Source organism: Odocoileus virginianus, chromosome 1 (assembly GCF_023699985.2).
Source record: "Odocoileus virginianus isolate 20LAN1187 ecotype Illinois chromosome 1, Ovbor_1.2, whole genome shotgun sequence".
Lineage (NCBI taxonomy): Eukaryota > Metazoa > Chordata > Mammalia > Artiodactyla > Cervidae > Odocoileus > Odocoileus virginianus.
This window is the reverse complement of record NC_069674.1, coordinates 20340309-20354380: the sequence shown is the minus strand read 5'-3', so window position 1 is coordinate 20354380 and position 14072 is coordinate 20340309. Positions and strand designations below refer to the sequence as shown.

Below are 14072 nucleotides of genomic sequence, written 5' to 3'. Positions count from 1 at the left end.
AATCTTTTCTGCAAATGTCACAGAAGAACATGGAACTGCAGCAAATGTCTTGATTAATGGATCAGTCTTCACAACAGTATTGGCTGTGGGTATGCATCTTCTGTATAGTTAAGATGGAGTTCTAGTTCATAAAATTAGCATTTTTATAACAGCTTTATTGAGATATAATTTACATACCATAAACATTAACCCTTTTGAAGTGTGCAATTCACTTTTCTTTGTGTAGTCGTAGAGTTGCATAGCCATCATCACTAGCTATTTTTAGAGCATTTTTTATTACCCCCCCAAAAGAAACCCAGTAGCCACTAGCAGTCACTCCTCATCCCTGCACCCCACCCCTGGCAACCACTCATCTCCTTTGTCCCTGTGGATTTGCCTGAGCTGGTTATAGCGTGTAAATAATAGCATGTGATCTTTTGTGATGAGCTCCTTTTAGTTAGTATATTTTCAAGGTTCATGAAGTTAGCCGTTGTCTTAATGTTAGGATATGAGACTGAATTTAAAAATCCAGGTACCCACCCCAACACCTGGCCTGTTGCCTGCTCGCTTTCTTTTTTATTCAGAGTAGGAAGTGGGAAAAGGAAGGTAATATGTTTTTATTGAAGTATAATATACATACTGTAAACTGTACAAATCTTAACTATATGGCTTGATTACTTTTTTAATATTTACTTTTATTCATTTGCTTGTTTGGCTGCATTAGGTCTTAGTTGTGGCACATGGAATCTTTTAGTTGGGGTGTGTGGGATCTAGTTCCCTGACCAGAGGTGGAACCCAGGCTCCCTGCATTGGGTGGGTGCCTGGAGTCTTAGCCACTGGACCACCAGGGAAGTCCTCACAGCTTGATTACTTTTTTCAAAGTGAATACACTCCGCTAAAGATAACCATCACCCAGATAAAAACAGAGCATATCAGAGTCAGCCCAGAAACTTCCTCGTGCCCCCTTCTTAGTCCTTACCCCCAGCACAGATATTTCCTACTTTTCTTTGGTTTGATTTTTCTGAATTTGATTCCCTGCACAAGTGGGTGTCCCAGCCTCCACGAACTCTGATTTCAGGACAGACCAGACGTTTCCCTAGCACTCAGGGGCCTCAGTCACTGCGTTCATTACGGCTGGTTCCAAGGGAAGTAAAGCAACACCCAGTCCTCCCAGAGCCCCTCACTGCACACGGTGTCCTCCTGACCCCAGGCAGCTTTCCTTCCAAACATTAGCACTCCCTCGGCGTGGGTCATTACAGCGAAGGGGAAAAAAGCATTCCCTTCCAGGCAGGTACAATTTGTGACCAACGTTGACCTCCAAAGGCCAGTCTTTTGAGGGGTGATGCCTACTTGCAATGAAGGCAGCCCCTACTCTGCCTTCAAACTCACCTGCTGTGTCACCGTCTGGTTTTTACTCTGAGCAAAAATGTATTCCTCTCATGAAATTCTGTGTGTTAGCCTCACTGCAGAAATAAGAAAAATAAGATCTATTATTCCAGAAATTAAGTTTTCATTTTAAATTCACTTTCTGCTCTTTGAAAACTTTAGTTTCTGTGTGGTCCAGAGCTATAGGTTAGCATTAGCATTTAAATAGAGGTATTAAGCATACTGAAAGACCTTTCTCTCATAACGTTGCCCTTTCTGAGAGGTTTCTCAAATCTGATACTTTTTCTTCCTAAAAAAAGAATGCAAATGCTATATATATTTTCCCCATCAAAGGCCCTTTTCTCTTTAAACAGACTTAGGAGAAAGGCACCGTTGAGCAGTCTCACTGTTAGTCTTTTTATATGGAAAGAGTCAGTTTAAAAAAATTGCTATTCCATCCCTCAATGCCTGATATTCTCTGCTAACTCTAAAAATTAATTTTCCTGTGGTTAATTTTATCCTGTTATGTCTCATTTCCCTTAGACCTCCTCTGGGAACTCAAACCCCAATTCTAAGAATCTGGTGCCAGCCTTTGCCATGTAACATGCCACTCCCAGTACCAGTGCTCGCAGAACCTCCCCATAACTGCGTAGAGGACCCAAAGGGCCAGGGTCTGCATCTAGCGTCAATCACAAGAAGAACTTGACCTTCCTCTCAGAGCCTCTGTTTACCTGCCAAACTAAGGTTATTAAGCCTATTGTATGTGGTTATCAAGATATTAAACAAGATAGTGACTTTCCTCCTAATTTATAACTTTATACATAATTGCGAGCATCTTAAATCTTCCCTCCCTCACATTGAGCTCCCTCAACCAGACCAGTGGTTACAACTAAATATATATAAAAAGTAGAAAGTAGTGTCAACTAAATATATATATATATATATATATATATACACCCAACCTAAAAGTTGAGAGTTATGTGTATTCTCTGGGAATTATTAGGACTTCAAGTCCAGATATCTCAAATTAAGGAATTTAGTAGTGCTGTTCTATGTATGGGAAGTGTAAGCATGTGGGCTCACTGAATTCATTCCTTTCATATGCATCTCAGCTATGGGGCCAAATCCTGCTTCTCGATTATTCACATTCTTAATTCCTCATTCACACTGGGAGTAGCAGATGTGGGATGCCTGCCTTTTGTGCTTCCTCCAACCCCACCTCCATGACTGTGACATCCTTGTTTACCAATATGGCAGGAAATATTTCATTTCCCAGTAGCTTCTGGTGAAAGGTATCCCTCCAGCTTTCTCCTGATCTTACTGCCAGCCTTCCCTTTCCTCTCCACATCATCTCAGTCCATAGTGGGTACTGTAATAGTTGATTCCAATGGTGACCTGAACAAAAGCTACTAGAAGTGAGGGCCTAAATTTTCCAGGCTTTTCTGTCAAGGTATTGGTGCCCTTCTCTCTCTTTAAGGTTGATTTTGTTCCATTACAAGCTTGGAAACAAGAGTTGTGAGGAAACTTAGAAGATGGATATGGCCTAATAGAGGAGATCGGAGCAAAGCTAGGAGAAGCTGGGTAGTCCCACAGCCTGAAGATTCTCTGGCTTCTCAGACCATCTGTCCCCCACCTGCAGAACCACCTTGAGAGGTCTTTCTAAAACCCAGTTGTCATCATGCCTGAAAATGCAGCTCTGATCTATTTCAAAGACCAGATCATGAGGAGAGACCATCTCATGGACAGATAAGACTTTTGCAAGCAGAGAAAGAGCAAAGGGCAAGTGCCCGCAGTGAGCAGAAGGCCTGCAGCGGGCAGACGGATAGGAGCCGATAAAGGGTTGCTGGGAGAAGAGCTTGGTGATGTGGCTCCAAGATGGAAGCTGCCGCGGGGAAGACCACTGTGTCTGTCCACTGGGATGTCATCAGTGACCTTTTAGTTTCAAACAAAATGGAGGCCTTTGAAGGATAGTCAATACAAATGATTTTTTTATTTTTTGAGAAATTTGACAATAAAAGGGAGAAAAAAGACGATGAGACAGAGTGGACACAGGATTGTGTGAAGGGCTTGGAGTTTGTTGTTTGGTTTGTTTTTTTCAAAATATGAGAAACAGGATGCTTGAAGTGGATGTTAAAGAACCCATGAAAGCAATAGATAGTAGATAGTAGTAGATAATAGATAGTAGTGTTATGCCCGATGTCCGAATCCCCGAGCGGGAAGAGAGAAAGCTACCAAGAGACAATGCAAAACGCAAGAAGGAAGTTTATTGCTAGCTCGAGCTAGGGCCCCCGCTGTGTCCAACGCAGTGGAGCACAGGCTGAGAGCCCCGAGCCCGGTTTTCTACCCATATTTATAGAACATCCAATTTCAAACATAAGCAGGGGTCATTTAGCGAAGCGGATTGGTTACATGTTCGCGGGGGTCTTTTCATTGGTCAGACATTCGCGCGCGCGGGATCTTTCCGTAACAAGTTCTGATTGGCTGTATCTGGGTGGCCTGATAGTCTCTGACTGGTTGTGTCTTGGTGACCTGATAGTCGCCTTAGTTGCCAGGGTGAGGGCCTGGTCTTCCTGCTTCTGCCTCCTATCATGGCGTTATGTTTACTCTTTCTACATTCCGTTTGTTCTCCCTACATTCCCCCCTGTCTTTTGATTATGGGGAGGAATCTTCCTCTTCTTTATTTCGACCTATCGGCCGGTATTGTTGCCTTAGCACCATAATCTGGATAGTATTTAGCTGTGTCCTGATAAAGGTGATCAGTCTATTTAAAATACAAGGCCCAATTGTAAGTATTAGTATTAACAGTAAAAGTGGGCCCAGGAGGGTTGAGACCAGAGTGGTTAGCCAGGGTGACCAGGATCCAAACCATTCCCACCATCCCCGTTGGGCTTCCCGTTCCCTTTTGCGTTGCGCTAGTCCCTCTCTCACTTTCGCCATTGAATCCCTCACCACACCTGTATGGTCCGCATAGAAACAGCATTCTTCTCCAAGAGCTGCGCAGACCCCACCTTGCTGAAGAAAAACTAAGTCTAATCCCCTCCTATTTTGCAATACTACTTCAGACAAGGAGGTTAGAGACTTTTCTAGGTGGCTGATTGATTCTTCTATGCGAGTCAGGTCCTCATCTATGGCTGCTCGGAGAGAGGACAGCTCCTTGGTTTGTAGAGACAGTGAAGCTATTCCTGTTCCTGCTCCTGTCAACCCGAGGCTGAATAAAGCAGCCATGGTGATTACACTAAGTGGCTCTCTCTTTTTTCTACGTACTCCTTGGTCCCAATGTGAGTACATAACTTCTTCAGAATGGTATAAAATCTTTGGCATTATAGCAACCAGGACACAAAATTCTTGACTCTGGTTAAAAACCTTCACATTCAAACATGGGGTCAACCCCGTGTGTGAACAAATCCACCATCCCCCGACCCTGGGCACAATCCAGTCCTTTCCTTGAAGGCTTAGATTACCTTCGGTCTGAGCACACAGGGAAGTCTTGTCCCGTGGTACTGTGCCTAGGCAAAGTCCTTGTCCCCATACCTCCTTCATCGTGAGACCAACCTTACGTTCCTCCCATCGACATTGGGGTGGGTTCTGGCCTGAAGATAAGTCATAGGAGACGTTGAGGCCTATGGCCTCATAGTAAGGGGGGCGAGGATTATAGCACAGCCAGCAGGATTGGGTTGCATTAGGGTCAGTATTATTTAAAGTTGCAAAGGCTGCATTTACTAAAGCCCATAGAGGATCTGGGGGGAGCGGACTAACAGTTGTGGGTGTTCCCTGCAAACCAGGTTTAGAGGGGCCAGGCTCTGAGGTCCTTCTGGCCTCTGGGCTGGGCCTGCGCGAGGACGGAGGTTTTGGAGCTATCACCTGGTTTGGTCCCAGAGCTACTTTGGGGGCCAAATAGAGTGGTCCTAGTTTTAATTTAAGCTCAAACCGGACTCCAGTGTCATATCCGTTCTTGTAAAGACGGAGGCCCCAGACACGGCCAAAATCCCATCTGGTAAATCTTTTTCCTTCATCTGTGAACTCAATCTGTAATGGGAAACACTGTCCTGGTTTGGGCATTGTCTGCCAGTTACGGTGGTTGGGATCTGACTTTACGCTAATAAGGTCCCTATTAGAATCCCCTCGGAGCCAGTCTACGGTCCCGGTGGTTTCACATCCCCAGGCGGCGCAATAAAAAGAGTCAACTCCCCCACATTTATTAGTTTGGCTCCGATCTCTACCATCCCCTGGGCAAACGTACACAGGTACCTTATTCCATCCATGAGTGAATAAGCCAAAAGTGCCATGGGCAAAGAAGTCACTTAGCTGGTGGGGACCAAAGCCATTGCTGTCAGCTACCAGGACGCATAAGTCGAAAGTCAAAATAGGCCACCATGTTCCCCGAGGGGCCACAATCGAACTTGAGTTGATCAGTTTTCCGGTCTCTGGATTGCAGACCACCCAAGTCATATTGACAGGATGATGGGGATCGTCCATGTGGCCATGAGAAGTCATCCCTGGATTGACGATGGCTGCCATCAGCAAGAGGACTAGGAGGCTCCCCGGCGGGTGAGCTTCAGTTTCAAAGGATCCGACGGATGAGCATTCGCCTTCCATTCTGTCTGTGCCTTATTTCGTTCCTCTGGCGTGGCCTGCCGCACGTGGTTGCAGTGAACCCAGGGTCCAATCCCGTCAACCTTAACAGCGGTAGGGGTGGTTAGGAGAACAACATAAGGACCTTTCCATCTAGGTTCTAATACTCTAGATTGGTGTCGTTTTACCCAAACCCAATCACCCGGGCTAATATTATGTGTGGGGAGTGCCTTCTCATTTTGGTCCTCGTATACCTCCCGGATCAACTTCCAAACACGGTTATGCACCTTGCTTAATGTCATTATTGTTTGCCGGAATTGTCCCAGAGCAGGGGGTGGCAGGCACTTTCCTTCAAAAATAGGATACACAGGAGGGGGTCTTCCATACAAAATTTCAAAGGGGGTAAGGTTCAGCTTATATGGGGTGTTACGCGCCCGGAAGAGTGCGAAGGGAAGGAGGGTCACCCAGTCCCCGCCAGTCTCTATTGCCAATTTTGTCAGTGTTTCTTTTAGGGTCCGATTCATTCTCTCAACTTGTCCTGAGCTCTGGGGATTATATTCGCAATGTAACTTCCATTTCGTCCCCAGAGCTCGGGCCAGCCCTTGTACAATCTGGCTCACAAAGGCAGGTCCGTTATCAGAGCCCATAGTCACTGGCAGCCCGTACCTAGGCACTATTTCCTCTAAGATCTTTTTAGCAACCACTATGGCTGTCTCTCCCTTAGTGGGGAAAGCTTCCACCCACCCCGAGAAGGTATCTACCAGAACCAACAGATAGCGATACCCATACTTCCCTGGCCTTACCTCAGTAAAGTCTATCTCCCAGTGTTGCCCGGGCCCCTCCCCCCGGTACCTCACTCCTGAGTGCTGCTTCTTCTCTGTTTTCATTAACTGGCACGCTTTACAGGCTTGAATTATCTCTCGTACAGTTGCCTTTTGTCGGGGGAACCTCAGGCAGGCCGTCTGGAGAAGTGTCAAAGTCTTTTTCTCTCCCAAATGTGTGGTTGCGTGTAGGTGTTCACACAAATGACGACCCAGGGTGGCAGGCAATATCAGGTTGCTGTCTTGGTCCCGGTACCATCCATCTTTCTTATCCTTCTGGAGGGTGGTGTCCTTAGTGATCCAGTCGAGATCAGGGTGGGAGTACTCGGGAATTGGTGGCAAGGCCCCCATACCGGGAGGGGGAAGTTCCACAGTCAATATGGGGGCGACATAGTCTTGGCTGGCTGCCCTCCGAGCGGCCGCATCAGCCGCCCGATTACCTCGTGCCTTTGGGTCTTCCCCTTTTTGGTGCCCGGGAACGTGCACTATAGCTACTGCTCGGGGCAATTGGACAGCTTCTAGGAGCCTGCGAATCTCAGGCAAATTCTTGACTTCTTTTCCCTCAGCTGTCCGAAATCCCCTTTCTTGATATATGGGGCCCTGGATGTGGACAGTGCTGAAGGCGTATCGACTGTCCGTGAAAATGGTGACTCTTTTCCCTTTCGCTCGCTCTAGAGCTTGTATTAGGGCAAGCAATTCGGCTTTCTGTGCAGAAGTATTTGGGGGGAGTGTTTCAGCCCATATCGTCTGCCCAGACTCATCAACTATGGCGGCCCCCGATTTTCTTTGCCCGTCTTTGACATAACTGCTCCCATCGGTGAACCATACCAGCTCACTGTTGCTTAGTGGCACATCAGTTAAGTCTTTTCGTGCCGCCAGGGCCTCAGCCAGTATCTCACTACACTCATGGAGAGGGTGGCCTTTCTCTGGGTTAGGTAGGAGCGTGGCTGGATTCAGGAAGCAGGGGGTCTGAAAACGCACCCTTGGGGCATCGAGCAGCAGGGCCTGGTAATGTGTCAAGCGGGCGTTGGAGATCCACTTACCCGGCGGCTGCTTCAAAACCCCTTCGATGGCGTGGGGGGTGAAGACCGAGAGTTGTTGCCCATACGTCAACTTGTCGGCGTCGCGGACGAGGAGGGCAGTGGCTGCAATGATGCGAAGGCAAGGGGGCCACCCAGCGGCCACTGGATCTAATCGCTTCGACAGGTATGCTACTGGCCGTTTCCATGGTCCCCATTGCTGCGTCAAGACCCCCTTTCCTATTCCTTGCTTCTCATCTATAAACAGTTGGAATGGCTTGTCTGGGTTAGGCAGGGCAAGAGCTGGGGCTTCTAGTAGGGCCCGTCTGAGTGTTTGGAAAGCCTGTTTCATGGGCTCAGTCCAGGTCCAGTTTGGAGTCTCTCTGCTTCCTTCATATAAAGGCCGAGCCTTCTCTGCAAACCCCATGATCCACAGTCTACAATATCCAACAGTCCCCAGAAACTCCCTCACCTGGCGGGGGGTCTTGGGCTCTGGTATCTGTAGTATTGTTTCCTTCATGGCCTGGGTTAGCCATCGTTGCCCCTGCCTGATCTTATACCCCAAATAGGTGACCTCTTGCCGGGCTATTTGTGCCTTCTTTGCGCTAGCGCGATACCCCAAGGTGCCTAGGGTTTGTAAGAGGTCACCGGTGGCACAGCTGCATGCCTCCTCCGTGGTTCCAGCCAACATAAGGTCATCTACATATTGTAGCAGAATGACCTCTGGGTGGCGAGTCCGATATTCATAGAGGTCCTCACTCAGAGCCTCATTAAACAAGGTAGGGGAGTTCTTGAACCCCTGTGGGAGGCGGGTCCAAGTTAACTGTACTACCGGTTGGCCCTCCCCCTCGGTCCACTCAAAGGCAAATATCTCCTGGCTCTGGGCCGCCAGGGGTAGGCTGAAAAAGGCATCTTTCAAGTCCAGCACAGTGTACCAAGTGTACTCAGGCAGCAGACTGCTCAGGAGGGTATATGGGTTAGGGACAGTGGGGTGGATGTCACTCACCCGCTTGTTGACTTCTCGCAGGTCCTGGACAGGTCTGTAATCTGTCCCCCCTGGCTTCTTCACCGGCAGTAAGGGGGTGTTCCAAGGGGATTGGCACCGCCTGAGAATTCCGGCATCCATGAGCCGTCGAATGTGGGGAGTGATCCCCCGCCGAGCCTCCTGGCTCATAGGGTACTGTTTCACCCTCACAGGAACTGCCTCTGACTTTAGCTCGATGACGATCGGATGTCTCTGCTTGGCCAGTCCCATTCCTGCCGTTTCTGCCCAGGCCAATGGGTATTTATGGACCCACGGCTGTACTTCTGGTGCTATGACCTCTGAGGGCTTAGGCACAAAAAGTCTGTATTCATCCCTTAAGGCTAGAGATAAGACATGTATCGGCTGTCCAAGTCCATCTGTGACTGAGATTCCCCCAGGGTCAAAATGGATCTGAGCATTAACTTTAGTCAACAAGTCTCTTCCAAGTAGAGGGGCTGGGCATTCTGGTATCACCAAAAACGAATGGGACACCTGATGGGTCCCCAGATTTACTTTTCGTTCTGTGGTCCAACAATATCTTTTCGTCCCCGTGGCTCCTTGTACTATGCTGGTTTTCTTAGACATTGGTCCCAGCCTTTTATTCAAAACAGAGTGTTGGGCGCCAGTATCTACCATGAAGCCAACGGGTTTCCCCTCCACATTTATGGTTACCCAGGACTCGGGGAGGGGTACCGAGCCTCGACTCCCCTAGTCACTGTCTTCTCCCATGTATAAGGCCCGATTTTCGGGGGGGACTTTCTCCCTCTGGGCCATTCCTTTCCTTGAGTCTCTCTTAGAGCACTCGTTTTTCCAGTGCCCCAGTTCCTTGCAGTATGCACATTGATCTTTCTTTAAGGTCTGTCTTTCTAGCTTCTCTTTCTTTCCCGCTTGTCGGCCCCGAAGCTCCCTCGCTCCTGATCCAGTTCTCATCCCCGTAAAAAGAATCTTGGCTAGCTCCTTCTGGTTCTTCTGGTTCTCCCTCGTCCTATACTCCCTATCTTCTTTCCTGATCCTTTCTGCTAGTTCTCTCTCCTCCCGTCTAATCCGTTCTTCCCTTTCCTCTGCAGTCTCTCTGTTATTGAACACTTTCTCAGCTGCTTTCAATAAGTCCTGTATTGTCTGCTCTCCTAGCCCCTCTATTTTCTGCAATTTCTTTCTGATGTCTGGAGCTGCCTGGTTTACAAATGCTAGTATCACGGCGGCGCGCGATTCGTCAGCCTGGGGGTTTATGGGTGTGTATTGTCTAAAAGCTTCCATTAGCCTCTCTAAGAAGGCTGCCGGACTTTCAGTGGGCTCTTGCCTCACCAGATTTACCTTTGCCAAATTGGTTGGCTTCCTTGCTGCAGCCCTCAGGCCAGCCATCAGAGTCTGGCGGTACACTCGGAGACGCTCCCTACCTTCCGCCTGCTCAAAATCCCAGTTAGGTCGCAGCAAGGGAAACCCCTCGTCCACGAGATGAGGCTGAGTAGTAGGTCTCCCGTCGACACCGGGGACTCGTTTTCGTGCCTCTGCCAGGATTCGCTCCCGTTCCTCCGTGGTGAAGAGTACCTGTAACAACTGTTGGCAATCGTCCCAGGTGGGGTTATGAGTAAACAGAATAGAGTCTAAGAGGTCAATGAGGCCTTGGGGCTTCTCCGAGAAGGGGGGGTTTTGTGTTTTCCAATTGTATAGGTCACTCGTGGAGAAGGGCCAGTACTGATAGGTCCGTTCTCCGCCCGGGTTAGCTGGTCCCACCCGGACGGGGAGTGCCTGAACGGTGGATGACGGTAACTCTGGGTCCCCAGGGTCTTGCATACTCCTATCTCCCCTAGTCCTTCCCCGGGTCCCCAGTGCTGGTCCTCCCTCGTGGTCGCCCCTTGCCGCCCTTCCTGATCCTTCCCCTCCACCCGGGGGTTCTAAGGGGGGTACATAAGGGGGGGGTCTTGCTTCTGTTTCCAAGTCTATTAGGTTTGGGCAAGAGGCATCCTGAAAGACCGGTTTTGAGCTCTCTTTCTTCTTAGTTTCTTCCGAAGTGAGTTCCATCACCAGGACCTGTGGATTAGAAGTTCTGTGGACGAAAGGTTTTAACCAGTTAGGTGGGTTTTCTACCAGATCTTGCCAGACCACGATATAAGGGACCTGGTCTGGATGGCCCCAGGGGTCTGGCGCCATTATCTTTTCTTTCACCGCCTGTATTATGGAGGGCTGAAACGTACCCTCCGGGGTCCATCCGACCTGGAGGGTAGGCCATTCTGCAGAACAAAAAGTTGTTAATTTACTTTTCTTGACTGACAGAGACAAGTTATGAGCCCTGGCTCTCACATCCGGAAAATGATCAGTCATGAGAGAGAGTGGAGTAGATTCTCCCTGACCCATAGTTAAGGAACAAGTGGTATGGAAGAAAGGGAGAGAGAGAAGTCAATGAGAACAACCACCAAAAATCCTATCAGGAGTGGTGGCGGCCAAGAGGTTGGGCTTATGGTATGCTTTTGGAACTGTTTATGTGCCTGCGTCGTTGCACGGAAGTTTTCTTGCTGGGGGCGGGCACCCTAGGGGTTTCTGGCCCGTTCCGTGACCCCCTTATCCTTTCACGGGAGTCTTCAAGTGGCAGGCGCCCTAGCGGCTCTTAAGTGCCTGACCCGTGCCCACACCAAGAATTTTAGGCCACGTTCTCAGTTTGAGATATTAAGGGGGAGCTTCACCCGGTCGGGCTCTAGTTACTTAGGCTCACTTTTGTTGGGCCTTCAGAGTCCACCAGAGTGTAGCCCTGGCCAGGACTCATCAATTGCCCTCACAATTGTTCGCCCGTTCACTGAAGCTCCCAAAGAGATTAGGAAATTGAGATCAGATCAGACAAAACGAAATAGCAAATGACACACCAAAAGAAGACAAGAAGCGAGACAATGCCGGCACTCACACAAACACGGAACGGCGCAGACAAACACACGGACAGACAATTGTCGGCCGACAACCAAGTGCTAGGTCTCTGGGGGGTGCGCTCCCCCGTAACAGACTCAACTTACCAAACAGTGTCCACTGGTCAACTGCCGCGGGATCAGGGGACGAAAGACCCCTTTCTCCGCAGAGCCGGTCGCCTTCCAGCGTTTTCGCTGGCCTTGGTCTCACACCGGCAGGAACGTTCCCTGCACCAGCTACCCCCCTGCTCTCCTAGCAGGCCCCGGTTTTACACTGGATTTCCCTGTACCAGTTACCTCCCTGCTCTCCTAGCAGGCCCCGGTTTTACACTGGATTTCCCTGACCTGACTGGGTACCGGTACCGTTCGGATTCTTCCTTCTGTCTCGGGAGGTTTCTCTCCTCGCCAAGGGATCCCGGACGAGCCCCCAAATGTTATGCCCGATGTCCGAATCGCCGAGCGGGAAGAGAGAAAGCTACCAAGAGACAATGCAAAACGCAAGAAGGAAGTTTATTGCTAGCTCGAGCTAGGGCCCCCGCTGTGTCCAACGCAGTGGAGCACAGGCTGAGAGCCCCGAGCCCGGTTTTCTACCCATATTTATAGAACATCCAATTTCAAACATAAGCAGGGGTCATTTAGCGAAGCGGATTGGTTACATGTTCGCGGGGGTCTTTTCATTGGTCAGACATTCGCGCGCGCGGGATCTTTCCGTAACAAGTTCTGATTGGCTGTATCTGGGTGGCCTGATAGTCTCTGACTGGTTGTGTCTTGGTGACCTGATAGTCGCCTTAGTTGCCAGGGTGAGGGCCTGGTCTTCCTGCTTCTGCCTCCTATCATGGCGTTATGTTTACTCTTTCTACATTCCGTTTGTTCTCCCTACAGTAGTAGTAGTAGATAGTAGATAGAGTTAAAAACAAAACCCCAGCAGGATCCTAAAAGCAATGGGAGGGATGGGGATTAAAGGCATAAAACCAATCTTAGAAAGAAAGGAGTGGGAAAGGCTAGAAAAGAAACCCATCTTTTGAGCCCAGAATTGAAAGGGGAAAGATTAGTAAGAAATCATTTCAGTGTAGAAGGTATGATGCCTGACACAGTTATGATAAAGTAGGATCCAAAGAGAGAATATATATATGGCCAGTACAGTAAAAATTAGCTGTGTATTTTTATTTTTGTGTGTGTATGTTTCCTTACCATTTTACATAGTGAGTGTCCTACCATGTCATTTGATTTAATCTTCAAATCGCCCAGGAGACATTATATTATCCTACCTCATTGCATAAATGAAGAAACTGAAGTTCGAATAGGCTAAGAAATTGCTGAGGTCAAAGAGATTAAGTGAATATGAGATTGATGTCTAATTCTGCCAAAGAATGAAAGAAAAGTTGAGAGGATTGCACATCACTAACCAAAAACATACATCTTCCCTCCATGCCCTCCCTTTTTCATTTGCAACCATTTATCCCAGACATCCACATCACCATCCTAGAATTATATTAGAATACCATTTACCCTGTTACACAAAGCCACCTGTCTCTGCTTCCCCCACCTACCGTCTGGGGTCAAAGACTCATCGACTGTGCTTTTATCTTGTGTTTGGTCACTTAATGAACTTTACCGACTGTTGGCTCTGTCATTCATTCTTTCCTTTTCCTTTATTCACCACTCATTAGATGCCCTGTACTCAGCCCCTATGGATAACAACAAATGGTACAGAATTCAACCCTGCTTTCATACAGCCTGCATTTGAGGATGGGAGACAGACATTTATGTAATCAATATTTACACAACTCTGTTCCAGCCACGGTCCTTCATCATTTGATCCTTGTAACAACCTCATTTACTTTTGCCTTTCTCAGATGAAGAAAATAAGGCCCAGAGAGTCATAAATTGCCCAAGAACACGAGGCAGAATTGAGATTTGAACCCAGGTTCCTGACTCCTGAGTCCATGATGTTAACCACTGTATTATGCTGTGTCTAATTGTGTGTATGCGCACACACATATTTTTAAAATATATAACACATATTAAGATACATCTTGGAAAAAAAAACATATTTTTGATGAGGGTGAAAGCTAGAAAGAAAACAAGCTCAGGAACAGGATAAAGCTTAATGAGGATGGGCAGGCATCCTTTAGGTTAAGGTAGTCAGGGGAAACCTCACCTATTGATAAGCTGACATTTGAGCAAAAATTGGACTAAATTTTTTGGAATCTTCTATTTTCCTCTGGCCTTCTGCCCCTTTAATCCCATTTGATGCTCTTTTCTTATTTTATTCCAATTGGCTTATAGCATAAAGCAGTATAGAGCTATGCAGTTAAACGAAGACAGGGGTTATCATCACCTTCTTGTCCTGTAACTGATACTTTATTAATAGTAAGTAAAAAGAAAAAAAAAAAAG

At 47.9% G+C, this 14072-nt stretch overlaps 2 protein-coding genes across 2 annotated transcripts in view; one reads left to right on the top strand and one right to left on the bottom strand.

Moving 5' to 3' along the window:
• The window catches only part of EXOC4 (exocyst complex component 4), an 814875-nt gene that overhangs the window by 788205 nt on the left and 12598 nt on the right, over positions 1-14072 (top strand). The gene's annotated exons all lie outside the window — the stretch shown is intronic.
• Positions 9320-12549, bottom strand: LOC139034426 (uncharacterized). The gene is made up of 2 exons (XM_070465642.1): positions 11783-12549; positions 9320-10827 (listed from the first exon to the last, which is right to left on the bottom strand). Exon 2 carries the CDS (start codon positions 10800-10802, stop codon positions 9489-9491), a length of 1314 nt encoding a protein of 437 aa, XP_070321743.1. The 5' UTR covers positions 10803-10827; positions 11783-12549; the 3' UTR covers positions 9320-9488.